Raw genomic sequence first — 16,071 nt, forward strand, 5'->3', positions numbered from 1 at the left:
CCAGGTCGGCCAGCAGTCTGTTGACACGGCACCCTGCTGGGGAGCCAGGGTCCAGGCTTGAACTTGGACCCTTGCTCCGAACGAAGGCTCAGCCCGTGCCTTTGCCCTTCTGCATCAAAGGAGTTTGCTGGTAACAGGGGAGCTGAGCTGTAAAAGCTCCTGGCAACGCAAAGCACCCTCCTCTTTCGCTAACTTCAGAGGGAGCTAGTGTGCTCAGAATCTCCCGGGGTCAGACTCTGTGAGCTACGGACGTGTGATCAGGGAGATGCTGATGGTCTCAGTAGGCTGTAGGAGAATAGAAGGAGCAGATCCCCTATAATCAGTGTGGGGAAGGACAGGGGAATTCCATGGAATAATTATTGGGCTACAGAACATTCCTGCTGGGGCGGGGGATGGGGTGGCAGAACAGTACCATGTTAGGCAGAAATAACGCTCAGCAGATGGATAAATGAAGTGCAATGCCTGGGGGTAAAGTCTCCGTCCCAATATCACCTTTGTGCTTTACACTGGAGGTCAGTGTCGTTAGGGGAAGATCTCCTTCTCCCTACCTGGGACCTGAACTGATCTTTTTTTTCCCCCCATCTCAGGATTCTGTGACACCTTCAATATTGACACCAAAAGGCCCCGAATCATACCAGGCTCTAAAGAAGCGTACTTTGGCTACACGGTGCAGCAGCATGAAATCGCTGGGAAGAAATGGTAAGTGAGCGCCTCTTATCCCTGTGGTCTAGCAAGAGGAAGGGTGTCATACTCTTAAAGCCAATCTATGCAAAACGCTGTATGGTCATACCATCTCGCTAAAGGCGTTGTCTCAGAGAAGGCAGCGTTGTGGCTTTCTGTTCTGAGAGCTACTACGAGGCAAATTCTGCTCTCCCTTATGCTGGTGTAAATCTTTGACCTTCTCTAGTGCCTTCCATCTGAGGAGCTCCAAGTGTGATTCACATGAGAGGTTCTGTCAGAGAGAGAGTTTGTTTCCCTTCCATAGAAGCTGATGGGTGTCGAGTTTCCAGGTCCTGCTGTTGCCTGTCATTTGTACATGGCTGGTTCCATTCCCATGAACATTACCTTCGATCTTCAGGTGGGTTCACACCTCCAGGGCTCTCTTTGAGTTTCAGAGTCTGGGACTCAGAGGAAAAACTCAAAGCAAAACAGCCTGGCTTTTGGTCCGAACCGTTAAGTTTCACCTGGTTTCCACCCAAATACACAACATAGGACAGGTTACTTTGGGTTGGGTATGAAAGATGAAACTTGGGTGAATTTTTATCTGGCTTTAGGTTTCATGGTGAAAAGTTTCACTCCTAGCCAAGGCTGGAAAACATGAGGACAGCCTAGGCTAATATGATGATTCACCAGACATTAGAGACGTCACTTAGTGCCCTTCTGGAAGGCACTCAGATATGACAGCGATGAGGGTGGTATGAGAACCTATGCAATGCCCCAAAACTTCACTAACACAGAGTTAAGGTTGCCCAGTGGTGCCTAGCGCTCTTCCAGAGTCCGTACATGTCTGAAAACCAGGATATGAAGAATTTATGGTACAGGCCTCCTCCATTTCCCCCTGCCCCTAATCCCCCAACTCCCTCTACTATGTCCTCCTCATGTCTCCCACCGCTCTCCTACCATCTCCCTTAATCCCCTTCCCTACCACTCCTCCTTATTTATCTCCCTCCCCTCGCCACAGCCTGAAGCCCCCTCTCCCTTCCCCTCCCAAACGCCACACCCCTGTACAGCTCCAGCACCCCAACACATTCTCCCTCAGTGCCCCTGCATATTCTTTTGGTTTGCACCAAAAAGTTATAAGACTCTGAACATGTTCGGAGCAGCTCATGTTGGCAGGGGGTGGGTGTCTATGTACTAAGTCACAGGGGACTTGCTTTCTTTGGTCGTACTGTCGTATTGTTCAGGAAAGAGGATGACGTTATCCTAACTGCTTAATAGAGTTTTTCACCTTACCTGTATTGAAGTTAATGTTAATTTCCTTGACAATACTTCTAAAGGAAAGTCTGAGCCTGTGTGTGGATTTTAAACTATTGCTCTTATCGTATGTCACCTTGAGCCACCCGGATACCGTGACAACAGACTGCCTGGACACTCTTGCTTCAACAGAGCCCTAATCTTGCTGCGTGCGCATTTCACTTTGGCACCTGCCAACCCGGAGTTATACTTCTTACCCTTAGTCACCTTTTCCATCAACCAGAAAGGGGCTGTGCACTAGCTGAGATAAGACCCAAGCAACCGAGATCAGTTTGGGGAGGATTGGAGCCATCGTTTGTGCTTTAGGTGTATGCAAAAAATCAATCAATAAAAGAGATGATGATTTTCTAAAAGGCTGGGTTGGGGTTGGGAGGGGGAGGGCTGTATCTTAAGAGCCCCTTGTTCAAATGGCACCAAATCAGACCCCTGACACGATCTGGCACCACCATGGGGCACAGCACATTTCAAGACCATCCTCGTCAGCATGTGAATTTTAGAGCATTTATAATAGCCCGCACCCAAACAAAAAATGACTCTCAACCTTAACCAAAGCAGAGCTAGTGCTCTGCTATTCTAGAGACGAAACCAGACCACACCGCTTCTTGTCCGGCTGCTTTCTGGGACTTGTTGCCCAGCTGTGCTCGGTGCTCCCAGACGCTGCTCTCGCTGTCACGTTGTGAAGGTGCCCACACCCCAGGTGGTAACAGTCGATGTGTGCGAATGAGCTGGGGCAGCCTGCGGTTTGTGCTGAAAGTTTGCAGGGTGCAATGGGGAGGGGTCTAATGACTAGATCAAGTTCTGAGGCTTTGCATCTAAATGCTCGGTCATTATTATGTGTGAGGGTGGCTTTGTGCACACTTTCCCCATGTTAATGTTGGGCTTTGCTGTCTCAGTCTGGGAGGATTGCTCTGATTTTTATTAAGATATTCACATGCGTGAAAACCCACCAGATGAAAAGTCCTTCCCGTGGCCCCCAGATCGTCAGCTAACCCGGGGGAATTGTCTGTCTAGTCTCTTTAGAGGCACACATTCTCCCTTACAGTGTGGCCTCACATGACGTAGAGTTGGTGGAGTGGCTTTTAGGCCTCCCCCACTGCTGTTCTCATGTTCTGCCATTCCTTCACTCTGCTGCAATATGGCTCAGTGGCTTCTTTTACTTGTGAGTTAATGAGAGGTTCTGATTTAACCTTGGATTCCCCAACTTTTGTCATCACAGCCTTAACATATTTAGATGCAGTTTCTTTTCTGTTTAATTTAAGGGTAGTGATCTGCCCAGACAGGCTGTCCTGTGGTGAATGACGAGTCTCTGGCTGGATTTATGCCCTGATTGTCCTAAAGCCAAAGGGATGGTGTGTTTTTCCCAAATCGTACCATATACTGCTTTAGTTAGAGGCGACTGCTGCGGGCCAGAGACTTGTTAGAAACAGCAAAGGGTGACTCCGTGGGCACAAGAGACCAGCCGTAGGAGTACAGTGGCGGATCAGAGCTCCGGGTTGCTGCTCATGACTCCAGAACTCCTCGCTGTGATTCTTCTGAGATCATTGCAGTTATATAAAGCATTGGTGTTTCCAGTCTCTGGCCTCTGGTTTTCCTCACCCTACAGGAGGGGACTGAATTCAGAGATTCAGAGAACGTAGATTGACATTCCCGTGAGAGCCGGCAATAAGGGACTGGTTTGAAAGGCGAATGGTGGCATTATTATGCGTTCACTGTTGCCAATTGAAAAGGAAAGTTTAGGTATTTAAAAGTGCCCTTTAAAACTCTTGGCTGAGACTTTCAAAACTGGGTTCCTGTATTTAAGACTGAGGTGTTTTCCTACTGCTTACATGGGACCACCAATATGCTCCAAATTATAGTTGGCTCTAGGCTTAAATTTTCAAAAATGACGCATGTTTTTTGTGTGTGTGCGCCCGACTTGAAACTCCTTATGGGGTGTGGCTTTCAGAGGGTGGGAGCACAGCACTTCCTGAAAACCAGGCCACTTTGAGGCATCTCAACCTGGGCAAAACCACTTTTGCAAATGTGGGCACCCACGTCAGCGGCCTGATGTTCAGAAGGGCCCCCAGCTCCCCTTGACGTTGACTGGATTGCTGGGTGTTGAGCCCCTCTGACGATGAGAGTCCACGTTCTTTCCATGACACCGGTTAGCCTGTCTTCCTCCTCCTTTGGGTCACTTTATCTATTTTGGAAAGACAGAAGAAATCCTCTTACATCCTGGTATCAATGTGTGGAGACCTGTGGTTTCCATCTGAGGTGGGTAGCAGATACTTCTATGGCAGGATTTTGGTGGCTGGTGGTCCAAGTGCCACATTTAAACAGCTCATCCACCGCATCCGTCTGCCAGCAAAGCCAGTGCAAACAAATGAACAAAGAAATGAGAGTTGCCAGCTATTTCTGTTTACTAAGAATTAATGTTTCACTCATCAAATTCCTTGTGGTTCAGGGAACAACGATGCAGCTAAAGAACCTGCTAAATCAACACCAACTGTTATTCAGCATGTGTATGCATCATACATTTTAAAATTAAACATGTGGGGAAAGAATAAACTGCATTCCCCAAATGCCACTCAATTGGGGATTTCAGTGCCATTTGCAATTGTTTGGATTATTTCTTCCCCTCTAGGAGCAACCAGTAATACTTCTCCTTGTTAAACAAGAAAGAGTGAAAGAGTGGATACTTGTGTCCACACACAGATCTCTTCGTTTGGATATAAATGTTGGTATTTGCCTCCAAGATGGTCTTTCCCAAACACTTTGGGGAACAAAAGACCCTCTGCAGGCATGCTCACGGAAAAGCCAATAAAATGAGGAGCAAGCATGAAATAATTTCTTGACTATTCTTCTTGCTCGGGTAGAGGAATAGGCAGGAATTGGCCATGTTAGAGTCACATTTTCTGTGCCCAGCACCTTCCAGTAGAACTTTAGTTCAACATGGGAATAGCACCTTTCCTGTCATGATTCAAAATGCCACCAGCATTTACATGTGCATTAGATCATACAGCCTTGAATTAGGCTTGGATCAGAATTTCCTGATGATTGGAGTGTCCAAAATCCAAATCTTTCTCCTCGTGCCAATCTCTAATATAGTCAAAGCTGAGTATGAATCACCGTGCATGGTATATTTATCCCATCTGATCTCCTCCTGTAGGTGAGCCAGCAATTCTAATAAAACTTACAACCATAATCAGTCTCGGGCAGGCTAAAGCAGTAATTTCTGCCTGCTAATGCAGTATCTCTCTGGCAATGTTGATCTTTAATCATGATTAAAGTCTTCAATCCTGATTTACATCCACATGATACACTGCTAGCAATTGCAACTCTGACTGCTCCTGATTGCAGCACTCAGTCACTGTTGAGTGTACCACTAACACCTTTGCAACAGAGACAGCAGGCGCTTTTGTATATAAAACGGATAGACATCTGGTTTGCAATGGCCTGAAGTAAGATACTTATGTGTTGGAGTTTCTCTCTACCATTTGCTGGTCAACTAGCCTAAGTCATGGCAACGGCTTTGTGGGGTACGTGGCGGGTGAGAGCTAGGATGAAGTATCTGTTTTCTAAAAGAACAGGAGTATTTGTGGCACCTTAGAGACTAACAAATTTATTTGAGCATAAGTTTTCATGGGCTAAAACCCACTTCATCGGCTGCATGCAGTGGAAAATACAGTAGAAAGATATATATACACAGAGAACATGAAAAGATGGGTGTTGCCATACTAACTATAATGAGAGTAATAAATTAAGGTGGGCTATTATCAGCAGGAGGGAAAAAAACTTTTGTAGTGATAATCAGGATGGCCCATTTCCAACCGTTGACAAGAAGGTGTGAGTAACAGTAGGGGAGAAAAATAATTAGCATGCAGAAATAGGTTTTACTTTGTGTAATGACCCATCCACTCCTAGTCTTTATTCAAGCCTAATTTAATGGTGTCCAGTTTGCAAATTAGTTCCAATTCTGCCGTTTCTTGTTGGAGTCTGTTTTTGAAGGTTTTTTTTTGTTGGAGTATTGTGACTTTGAGGTCTGTAATTGAGTGACCAGAGAGGTTGAAGTGTTCTCTGACTGGTTTTTGAATGTTTTAACTCTTGACGTCTGATTTGTGTCCATTTATTCTTTTGCGTAGAGAAAATGTATCAAGTTTGTCCTCGCTGGAGAGAGTCACAATTTTTCTAGATTCCTAGATTTTATTTTAAGGCCAGAAGGAAGCACTGTGATCTTCTAGTCCGACCTCCTGTCTAACACAGGCCACAAAACGTCACTCCCTAACTTCTGTCTGAGCCAGCTAGAGTGTATCATTTTAGAAGACTGTCCAGTCTCTATTTAAAGACTTCAAGGGACGGAGAATCCACCGTATCCTTTGGTACGTCCTTGGACCGTTTGCCGAGCTGAGTCACTCCGTCAGGCTCCTGTCCTCACCCCAAAGGTGTAGCCAGCTGAACTGCAGGTGGGGCCAGGGCCCTGCCTTTTGCCAGGCACCTAGCAGAGGCCCGGGGCTGAGTGTAGACCATGTTTATCTGTTCCAGGCTTAAGTGCTACTGCTTGGCATATTCTCTCCAGTGCCCCAAGGCCTGCATTTGCCCTGAACAGCTGGAATTCATCGGCAGGTGCTACATCTGTTTTCCTGTTCTCCCTCCCATCCTGTCAGCCTCCAAAGGGCAGGGTTTGGCCCATGGTGTTTATCTGTCTGAAGGAGCTAGGGGCTATTTGGTGAAAAAGGTTCAATGTGCGATATAAAAGCAGCCTCTCGTGATTTCGCTTTGCTTCTAAAGCGAACGGCAACAACTAGAGGATTGCAACATGATTCACGCCGGTGTATGTCTTTAAACCACTGGGAGACTCCAGCTGGCACAGAACACAGCTGCTCGCTTCCTGAGCAGAACATTGCATTGAAAGCACATGAGGCCGGTGTTCTGGGATCTGCACTGGCACCTTCTTGGTCTTTGGGTGGAGTTGAAGATATTGGTTATGACCTGGGACTGGCTTACCTGAAGGATTGCCTCCCTCCCTGTGGTGAGCAGGGGCATGCAAGCCGGATCCCCTGTTATAAAAGAGAAGGGGCAGCTGGCAGGGTGTTCTCTGTGTGGGCTCTGGACTTGCCCCTCTCCCCCAGTCCAAAACTGCCTGAACTTAGTGACTTAGCTCAATACAAAAAACACCTATTTGAGAGGGTTTTTTTGGAAGGGCTGAGGGCCTACGTCCTGGATGATGAAGGGGGTAGATAGCTGGTTGAGTTCCTGTGGCATCTATGACTTTACTGCTACTGAGGTTGAATTTAAGGGCCAGATTCTCATATTGTTGTATGATACCCCCCCACACACACTCGCATGCATGCACTGAGGCACTGAGCATGTGCACTTGGGGATTTGAGATCCAAAATTAGGCACATCCAAAAGGGTGTGCACACTTTTCTGTATTCCCACTTACAATCAGAACCTAAACTAACAGCAGACTTCATTTTTAAGGAGGTATCATCCCAGCCTCCTGTTTTGCAGGTGCAATTTTTGCACCCACAATTGACTGTAGGTGAAAATGATGTATTCCAGTATCTACTTGCCTGAGGTGGCAGCCAATCAGGTAGCTAGCTAGTGTTGTCATGTGTTGTTAATAAGGAATTATTAATCTTCTCGTTTGCAGAAACTGCTTCCTATTTGAAGACTTCATTAGCTAATTTTAGCACTCAGTCAAGTTTTGCAGTCTGTTATCCCACAGTAAAGTCCTTTGGCAACTGGGTGGTAGAACAATTCTGCTAAGTAGCTGGCTCAAATCAAGCCAGGGCTGCCTCGGGGGTGGGGGGCGGAGAGGGGCAAGTGAGGCAATTTGCCCCAGGCCCCACAGGGGCCCCCACAAGAGTTTTTTGGGGCCCCTGGAGCGGGGTCCTTCACTCGCTCCGGGGGCCCCGGAAAACTCTCGCAGGGCCTGGCCTCCGGAGCTTCTTCCGCTCCGGGTCTTCGGTGGCAATTCGGTGGCGGGGGGTCCCTCTGCTTTGGGACCCTCCGCCGAAGTGCCCCAAAGACCCGTGGTGGGAGGTCCTTCTTCCCCGGGACCCGCCGCCGAAGTGCTGGGTCGGACCCCGCCACCAAAGACCCCAGGCCCCCAGAATCCTCTGGGCAGCCCTGAATCAAGCCTCCATTGATGGTGACCAGAAGTCATTGCCATCTGATGGCTCTGTATGAAATGAGCTGTGTATCTTAGTTCATTTCCTAGAGAGCAGGGATCACATCACAACATTGGGGCAACTGCCACAAAATTGGCATCCTTAGTTGTAGAGAAGTCAAGACCCTTGCATGGAAGAAGAAAGATCCTGTGACCACAGGGCAAGATTGAGGCATATGGGCAAGTTGGCTTGGCAGGGGTGGGGGGTCTCCATTTTCCAGGGCTGCTCATCTGACCTTTTTCACAAGCACTGCCTTCTCACTTATAGACATCTGCTGTGGGATAATAGATGAAATACAGGATTTGCAAGGACCTGATCCCAAGCCCATAGCAGTCAATGGCAGTCTTTGCATTGATGTCTGTGATCTATGATTTAGGCCCTAGTAGATGTTTGGTTTCTGCAAAGAGTTTTCTGATGGGTTGATTCTGAGCTCAGGAAATTCTGTTTGAAGCTGCAGATCTCAGAATTAGATAAGGAAGAGGAAATAAGATGCTTTTCCGTTAGCTTCCTTCCCCCTTTTGCTTTGGACACAATCCTTTTTTGAAAATCCTCACTTTGATCCTAAAAGTACATGCCACCCATAGAGAACTGTACTGTGATAGAATGCAAAGGGTATGCAAGTGTGTGGCCATCCAGATGTTAATTAGATACATAGCATATTGCTCCAAGCTGATGTGCCAAACTGCTCCTCAAGCAATGTTCCTCATCAGGCTATACAAGGGAAAGACTACAACGACTGCTGGAAAAATCCACCAGGGGTGGCAACACTGTGGTTCTACAGTGCAAATGATTTAACTTTAAAATCTCTTCTACAAGGGAGACCCTGGTGTATTGGGAAGAAAAGAGGGTATTTTCTGGCCTACTGTCGTGTTCAATATTAAGAAGCTTGAAAGAGGAATCCCTTCTGCAAGAAAAGTTAGTGAGGCTCTTTCTCCACCAGGCGCTCCACTTCTCCCCTTGATGCATGACCCTCATGTCACATTCTATCTCATGAAGTCAGTTGTGCCTAAGTTATTTACGCACCGCACTGAGCCTACGGCTGTATTTTGTAATCTTTCCACCAATGGCTACCCTCTCACGATACAAGAAAAGTTCCTGGCTTCCGAGCTCCGACTCACCAAGTGGGTATTTATGATGATTAAATGTCCAGTTCCAGGTAACCTGCCCCTTTCTTTGCAAACTTAGCGTCGACTATGCAATAAATAACCGCCTCACTCTTGCAGTTGCTTAGCCGGGTTCATTGAGTATAGAGCGCTTCTCTCAGCTCTCTCATTCTCTGGCAGAGGCTGGGTCCAGCTCTTTGTTCACACAGACAAAATGAAGCAATTTACACTCATTTCAGCAGCCATTTTGTCTCAAGGTTTTACTTATCAAAAAGTTCCAGTCTTTGACCTGATGGGGCTGAGAAGTATGGTAAGAAATGAGCCATTAGTTGCTTAAAGCCTCAGACCTGTAAGTGAAAGACTGGTTGTTTGCTGATTGTAAAGACAGATTTCCCCCTCCCCCTCCAGCCCTCGAGGTTTTTATCCCTGATCTCTCTTTGTGAAATAGAAGGTCTGTGACATTCCCCAGGGTGAATTCCTGCGTCCCCTTGGCTCTCCAGCCTGGGAAGCCTTTAACACTGCTTTGCTAGTGAACATCAACCCTGCAGAGTCACTCCCAGCTGAGTACATGAATGCTATGCCCAGCCATCCATGAATAGATACAGGGTGACACCCGCATATACCACAGTCCCAGCCTTGCCCCCCAGAAATGTGCGTCTTGTACGGTTCAGTAGCCCACTGAATGGTACAAACTCATAATTTTAGTCTGTCATTCCAACAAAGGGTAATAAATACACCAGCCTTTTTGACCTGAGTAGAGATTTCCCAAACACTTCAATCAAACACACTGGTTTAAATAAAACAGTAAAACAAGTTTATTAACTAGAGAAAGATAGATAAATTTTAAGTGATTTACAAGTGATAAAGCATAAAATTCAGAGTTGGTTACAAAAGAAATAAAAAGATAAACATGCAAGCTAATTCCTAAATTTACCACAGCTAATAAATTTAAAAGCAAATAGGTTTCTCTCGCCCCAAAACTTACAGCAATCTGTACTGGCTGCAAAAACCTGCAGGCCAGGAACACTCCCCTCCCCCCCCCAGTTCAATGATGCGCCATTTGTCTTTCAAGCAATCTTGCTGCCGTGAGTAGAGATGAGATGGAGAGGTGATGAAGAGGTCGCTGTCTCTCCTTTTTATAACCTCCTCCTCTCTTTGAGGATTACCCCCTGCCCACCAGGGTGTAGGCAAAACAGTTCCCTGTGAATATGAGATTCAAAGCGTCTTTCAGGTGAATTGCAAATTTCTTTGTTTACAGTCTCCCCTGCTAGTAAATGGTTGCTTCAGCAGTTAATAGTTTTCTAACACCTGTGGTCAGTTCTTTGCTGTTTCTGAGGAGCTAGTCTGGGGGCGTTACCCAGAATTGTAACATATTTGAGTAACAAACATATAGTAAAATCTCATAGCTTTACACACAGTGTTGTTACACGCTTTTAAACAGAACAATTGTGTTCAGCAGATTATGAGTTTTCAAATGATACCTCACAAGGCATACTTTATGCAAAATATATCATAAATGTACAAAAGTGGTGAACATGGGGTACAGCGTGTCACAAGGTCCTTGTAGACTGATAGAGAATGTTTCCTTGATTTTTTTTTTTTCAATATAAGGGCATATCGAGTGGTGTCCCACGGGGGTCAGTTCTGGGTCCAGTTCTGTTCAATATATTTATCAATGATTTAGATAATGACAGAGAGAAAGAGAGAGAGTAAAGTTTGTGGACAATACCAAACTGGGAGGGCTTGCAAGTGGGGGAGGGATAGCTCAGTGGTTTGAGCATTGGCCTGCTAAACCCAGGGTTGTGAGTTCAATCCTTGAGGGGGCCACTTGGGGATCTGGGGCAAAATCAGTACTTGGTCCTGCTAGTGAAGGCAGGGGGCTGGACTCGATGACCTTTCAAGGTCCCTTCCAGTTCTAGGAGATGGGATATCTCCATTAATTTAATTTAATTTAAAAAGTGCTTTGGAGGATAGGATTATAATTCAAAATGATCTGGACAAACTGGAGAATTGGTCTGAAATAAATAGTATGAAATTCAATAAGGACAAATGCAAAGTACTCTACTTAGGAAGGAACAATCAGTTGCACACACACAAAAAGGGAAATGACTGTCTAGGAAGGAGTACTGTGGAAAGGGATCTGGGGATCATAATGGATCACAAGCTAAATATGAGTCAGCAGTGTAACACTGTTGCAAAAAAAGCGACCATCATTCTGGGATGTATTAGCAGGAGTATTGTAAGAAAGATGTAATTCTTCCGCTCTACTCCAGGCTAATTAGGCCTCAACTGGAGTATTGTGTCCAGTTCTGGGTGCCACATTTCAGGGAAGATGTGAACAAATTGGAGAAAGTCCAGAGGAGAGTAACAAAAATGATTAAAGGTCTAGAAAACATGACCTATGAGGGAAGATAGAAAAAATTGGTTTGTTTAGTCTGGAGAAGAGAAGACGGAGAGGGGACATAACAGTTTTCAAGTACATAAAAGGTTGTTACAAGGAGGAGGGAGAAAAATTGTTCTTCTTAAACTCTCAGGATAGGACAAGAAGCAATGCGCTTAAATTGCAGCAAGAGAGGTTTAGGTTGGACATTAGGAAAAACTGGAATAAATTGCTCAGGGGGGTTGTGGCATCTCCATCATTGGGGATTTTTAAGAACAGATTAGACAAACACCTGTCAAGGTTGGTCTAGATAATACTTAGTCCTGCCATGAGTGCAGGGGACTGGACTAGATGACCTCTCAATGTCCCTTCCAGTCCTCTGATTCTATGATAATCATTTTATAGCCATTAATAACTCATGATTTTTAGGGCTTGACCCAATGCCCATTGAAGTCAGTGGAAAGACTACCATTCACTTTGTCTCACAGGCAGCATTGGTCTGGTGAGCGGAGAATCCGAATGGGAGTTAGATCTCCTGTGTTCTACACCTGGCTGATTCACTGTGTCACCTTGAGCATGTGAAATAATGTAACATTAGGAAATAACATTTCTCGTCTGTAAACTAGGGATGATGATGTCTACATCACACTCCAAGTACCTGCCCCCCAGGGCTAATAGCTATATAAATCACTTACCTCCTTCACACTTCTATTCCATAGAGCTTAATGTACATGCTTGTCACCATAGTATCTGACTGCCATCTACTAGTGCTGTAAGCAAGGTGACTGACATCTGTCACAGGTGGTTTGTTCTCTCATCCTCTCCCCAGAGGGAGAAGCATGTGCCATGGAGTGTCTTGTTTGTTTTTAAAATATACCTGTGTCCATGTGTGTTAGAGAAGGCCAGGGGACAGAAATGCGTTTTGCACTTGGAGCAGAAGGTGGTGAGGTGTAGGCTGATCCTTCGCTCCTGGAGGTCTTGGACTGATGTCAGCCAACTGGGACCAGGACAGTCTAGTCTAGTGGCCGGAGCAGGTGTCAGGCCTAGTGCTTGGCATTGGTAGTCAGAGCGAAAGGTCAAACTGGAGGTCAGGAACTGGAGTGAGCAGGATAGGAGGCAAGGAGGGGTGCCAGGCAGGGGCAGCAGGCACAGTGGAGGGCATGAGCTCTGAGCATCCACCAAACTGCTGTTGCTGGCCCCTGCAGCCAATCAGGAGGCATGGCCAACTGGGCTACCTGCTGCAAGCCACCTGTACTGCTGAGGCTGTCTGGAGATTAGTCCTGCTGCGGGCCCTGAGTCCTGACCTCCCACCCCTGAGAAAGTTTGGTTTCTTAGCACTTGTCTCCAGTTCAGTACAGATCTAGAACGTTTGTTGTAGTTAATTATGTACTTATGTGGTTCTTGATGAATTAATAAACTGCTGATTGGTTATGAATAACCAAGTGTCCTGATGTGAGAAATACTGTCTACAGCAAATGTAGACCTGGAAAGAACCTCGCACTAAAATTAGTAAGATAGGGCTCCCTGGACTCGATAAATGTTATCCAGTGTTGGCTACAATACTTACCAAACTGGCAAATGTAGTTGGTTAGATTTCAGCTTTAAAATCTAACTGGGACTGTGGCAAAGTCATTAAATGGACCCCTATTCAGGCTTACATAATGGTTATGTGATTCCTCCACACTTACCCAGACATGCCAAACCCCCCCACACAAAAATGCAGAAATTGGGCTTATGTTTGGCTTAATTGACTTGTGAGTTGCTTGTTGGCTAGTTTTTGGCTTGTAGATTGCTGCTTCTTTTTTTTTGATCGGCTCCCGGCAAGCAGGGGCAAGGGTGGGGGGGGGAAGCAGGGACAAGAGGGGGACAAACAGGGGCAAGGGGGGGAGAGAGTCAGGGGTGCACAACAGGCCCACCACAGTCCCAGACTGGACGCCGGGCAGATCTAGTCACATCGAGTGTTGGAGTTCTTAAGGACTGGCTTGTTTTGAAATGGGATTAGCTTGATTTTTGGCTTACTTTGAAAGTCAGGGTGCTTATTTACTGCGTGGAAGTTGGCAACTGTGCACTCACCTATCTTTCAGGGGTGATAGTTACCTGCCTCACACCTCAGCGGTGTGGGGGTGACCGGGGCACTCTGGAGGTATAAAGTGTCATATACTGCCAATTGAAATGTAATTTTACTTATGCTTCCAGGCCGTCACCTATAGCGTCATGAAGGAATTTTCACCCCATGTATCTGATGGTTCAGTAAGGCTACTCCATGTTCCTCAAGCCAACATCCAATTTATACTTCTTTCCATGTCTTTGCATGAATATAAATGGATATCCTGAGGCAAGATAAATAGGCTAAGGAATTTTTATAAAAAAAAAAAAAAAAAACCCACCATGAGTCACTCTGGTTAAAATATAAATCACTGACCAAACAAAATGGCCATAGTATAAAACCGACAGACATACACTGTAGAGGAACCCTATTATGTGATTGCTAATAATGGTGTAGGACCTCAACTGGCAGGAGGCAGACGAAATGGAAATGATGAAATGAAACCACAGCTTGCTGGCGAGGTGGAAACCAGACGTTTGTTCCTGAACTACAGCCTCCAAAAGGTTCCATGAGATCTGATGAAAGGCAAAGGGGTGCCAAGAAACAAAACGACAACCTCAGAAATGCAAGACTATCTAGGAGCAATTGCTATAACAACACTTCAAAAACTTTGCTGCCAAATACCAAATGTGGAATCCGAGTCCTTTGGCACCTAATGCTAGTTTCTAAATATTTTAATGCTGCTTTTGGACAGTTAGATGACTTTTAGGAGAATTTTAAATGTTATTATATACATAGATGTGTATGCACATTTATATATATACCTATGGGTGTGTTTGTGTTAATATATACTATGTATATTTTTGGTCAGGACTGTTTTGTTAGGGCAGTGAGCCAGATATTACACACTTTTTGGGTTCTAACCATAACCCCCTATAATAGAAAGTTTGAGAGGAAAGGCTCCAGAATACTAAATTCAGGGGGAAGAAGGGAGGGTATTTGATTTGTAATTCTCTAAAAGATGGCCACTATGTGGGATCAAGCTTCTCTGTTCATTGTCCTCCCAGACCAGCGAGTTAATGGCAGGCGTTTCCTCTTCAAAGCTTGGCTCCTTTTAAAAAAAACTCCATATATTTCCATTGAGCGTGTGAATGAATAAATGGCAGTCCGCTGTCAAAACCAATAGAATCATGTCATTTAATTTTGCACAGTAGCAATGGCTGAGCTACCACAACACTGTGGAAAGCTCCAGCATGCGGCTGTTCTTATGCTCGGTGGTGCTGGATCAACGGAAATACCCAGAAATGGGCCTCAGCGGGCCCTCACTGACACCTAGGAATCGCCGCCGAAGTCATTGGGGGTGCCTGGGTGTAGCGGAGGGCAGAATACAGCTCCATATGGTTTTTGCACTTGGTATAAAGACGGTTTATATAGTTTTCAGTTGAATGAAGCAGAATTTCGTTAACAAGAGATTGTTAAGGATGCGAATGACTATGAGATCCTCACGGTGTGCGTAGGATTGGTGGTGGTCCATTCCCTGGAGGTGACTTGCACCTCACGGGGCAGGTCCTCTGCTAGTGTCAGTCACTGTAGCTTCAGATGGCGAAGCTGACCCCTGTGACCACTCGTGGGAGCGAAGGGTGCGGAAAAGTCCCATCAGTAGGCATGGATGCACCTGCTTGGATAAAGTAAGAAGCGCATACCTCCCCTGCCCCAACACACACACACACACACACACCCCTGCTCCTTGCGCGCGCGCGCACACACACACAGACGCACCTCTCCCCACATACATACATACACACCCACAACACACACGGAGATGCACACCTCTCCCCACACATGCCCCCCCCCCCCCCCCAGCACACATGAAGACACACCTCCCCAGATGCACACAGGAGTGCGCACACACAGAGATGCACATCTCCGTACCCCCCAGGCGCGCACAGTTTTGAGTCAAATACAAACTCAGCTTTTTTTGAATTTCAGAAAAAAAGTTCTTAAAGGCCCACCTTGAAGGGAAAGAAGGGGGGGAGGATTCTTGTTAAGCCGCAGCTCTGGTCTGTAGCTAAGGGATGCATGGTGAAGTGTGAGGGCCAGAATCTCTTGTTGAACATCATTGTCCTCAATGGAAGGACACCTGATTTACACAAGCAGGAATCTGGTCCGGCAGGTGAAATTTACTCTTGGGGCGAACCCACACATGAGCTAGACACCACTTCAGCTCACTGGTGCTGGAACTAGGGGTGCTGGGGGTGCTACTGCTCCCCCTGGCTTGAAGTGGTTTCCATCATACACAGGGGTTACAGTTTGCTTCAGTGGTTCTCAGGCCCCCGCCCCCACTGTACACATTGTTTCAGCTCCCCTGCTTCAACCCCCCTTTCCATCCTGTTCTGAAGGCCTAAGCGGGAGTCT

At 46.2% G+C, this 16,071-nt stretch overlaps 1 protein-coding gene across 2 annotated transcripts in view; it reads left to right on the forward strand.

Annotated features, from left to right (window-relative positions):
• ITGA11 (integrin subunit alpha 11) overlaps positions 1-16,071 on the forward strand; it is a 153,625-nt gene that overhangs the window by 21,077 nt on the left and 116,477 nt on the right. For both annotated transcript variants that reach the window (XM_054043016.1, XM_054043017.1), the window contains exon 2: positions 588-699. In XM_054043016.1, coding sequence (XP_053898991.1) covers positions 588-699 — 112 coding nt within the window. The remainder of the gene's footprint in view (positions 1-587; positions 700-16,071) is intronic.

This window comes from Malaclemys terrapin, chromosome 10, assembly GCF_027887155.1.
Source record: "Malaclemys terrapin pileata isolate rMalTer1 chromosome 10, rMalTer1.hap1, whole genome shotgun sequence".
NCBI lineage: Eukaryota > Metazoa > Chordata > Testudines > Emydidae > Malaclemys > Malaclemys terrapin.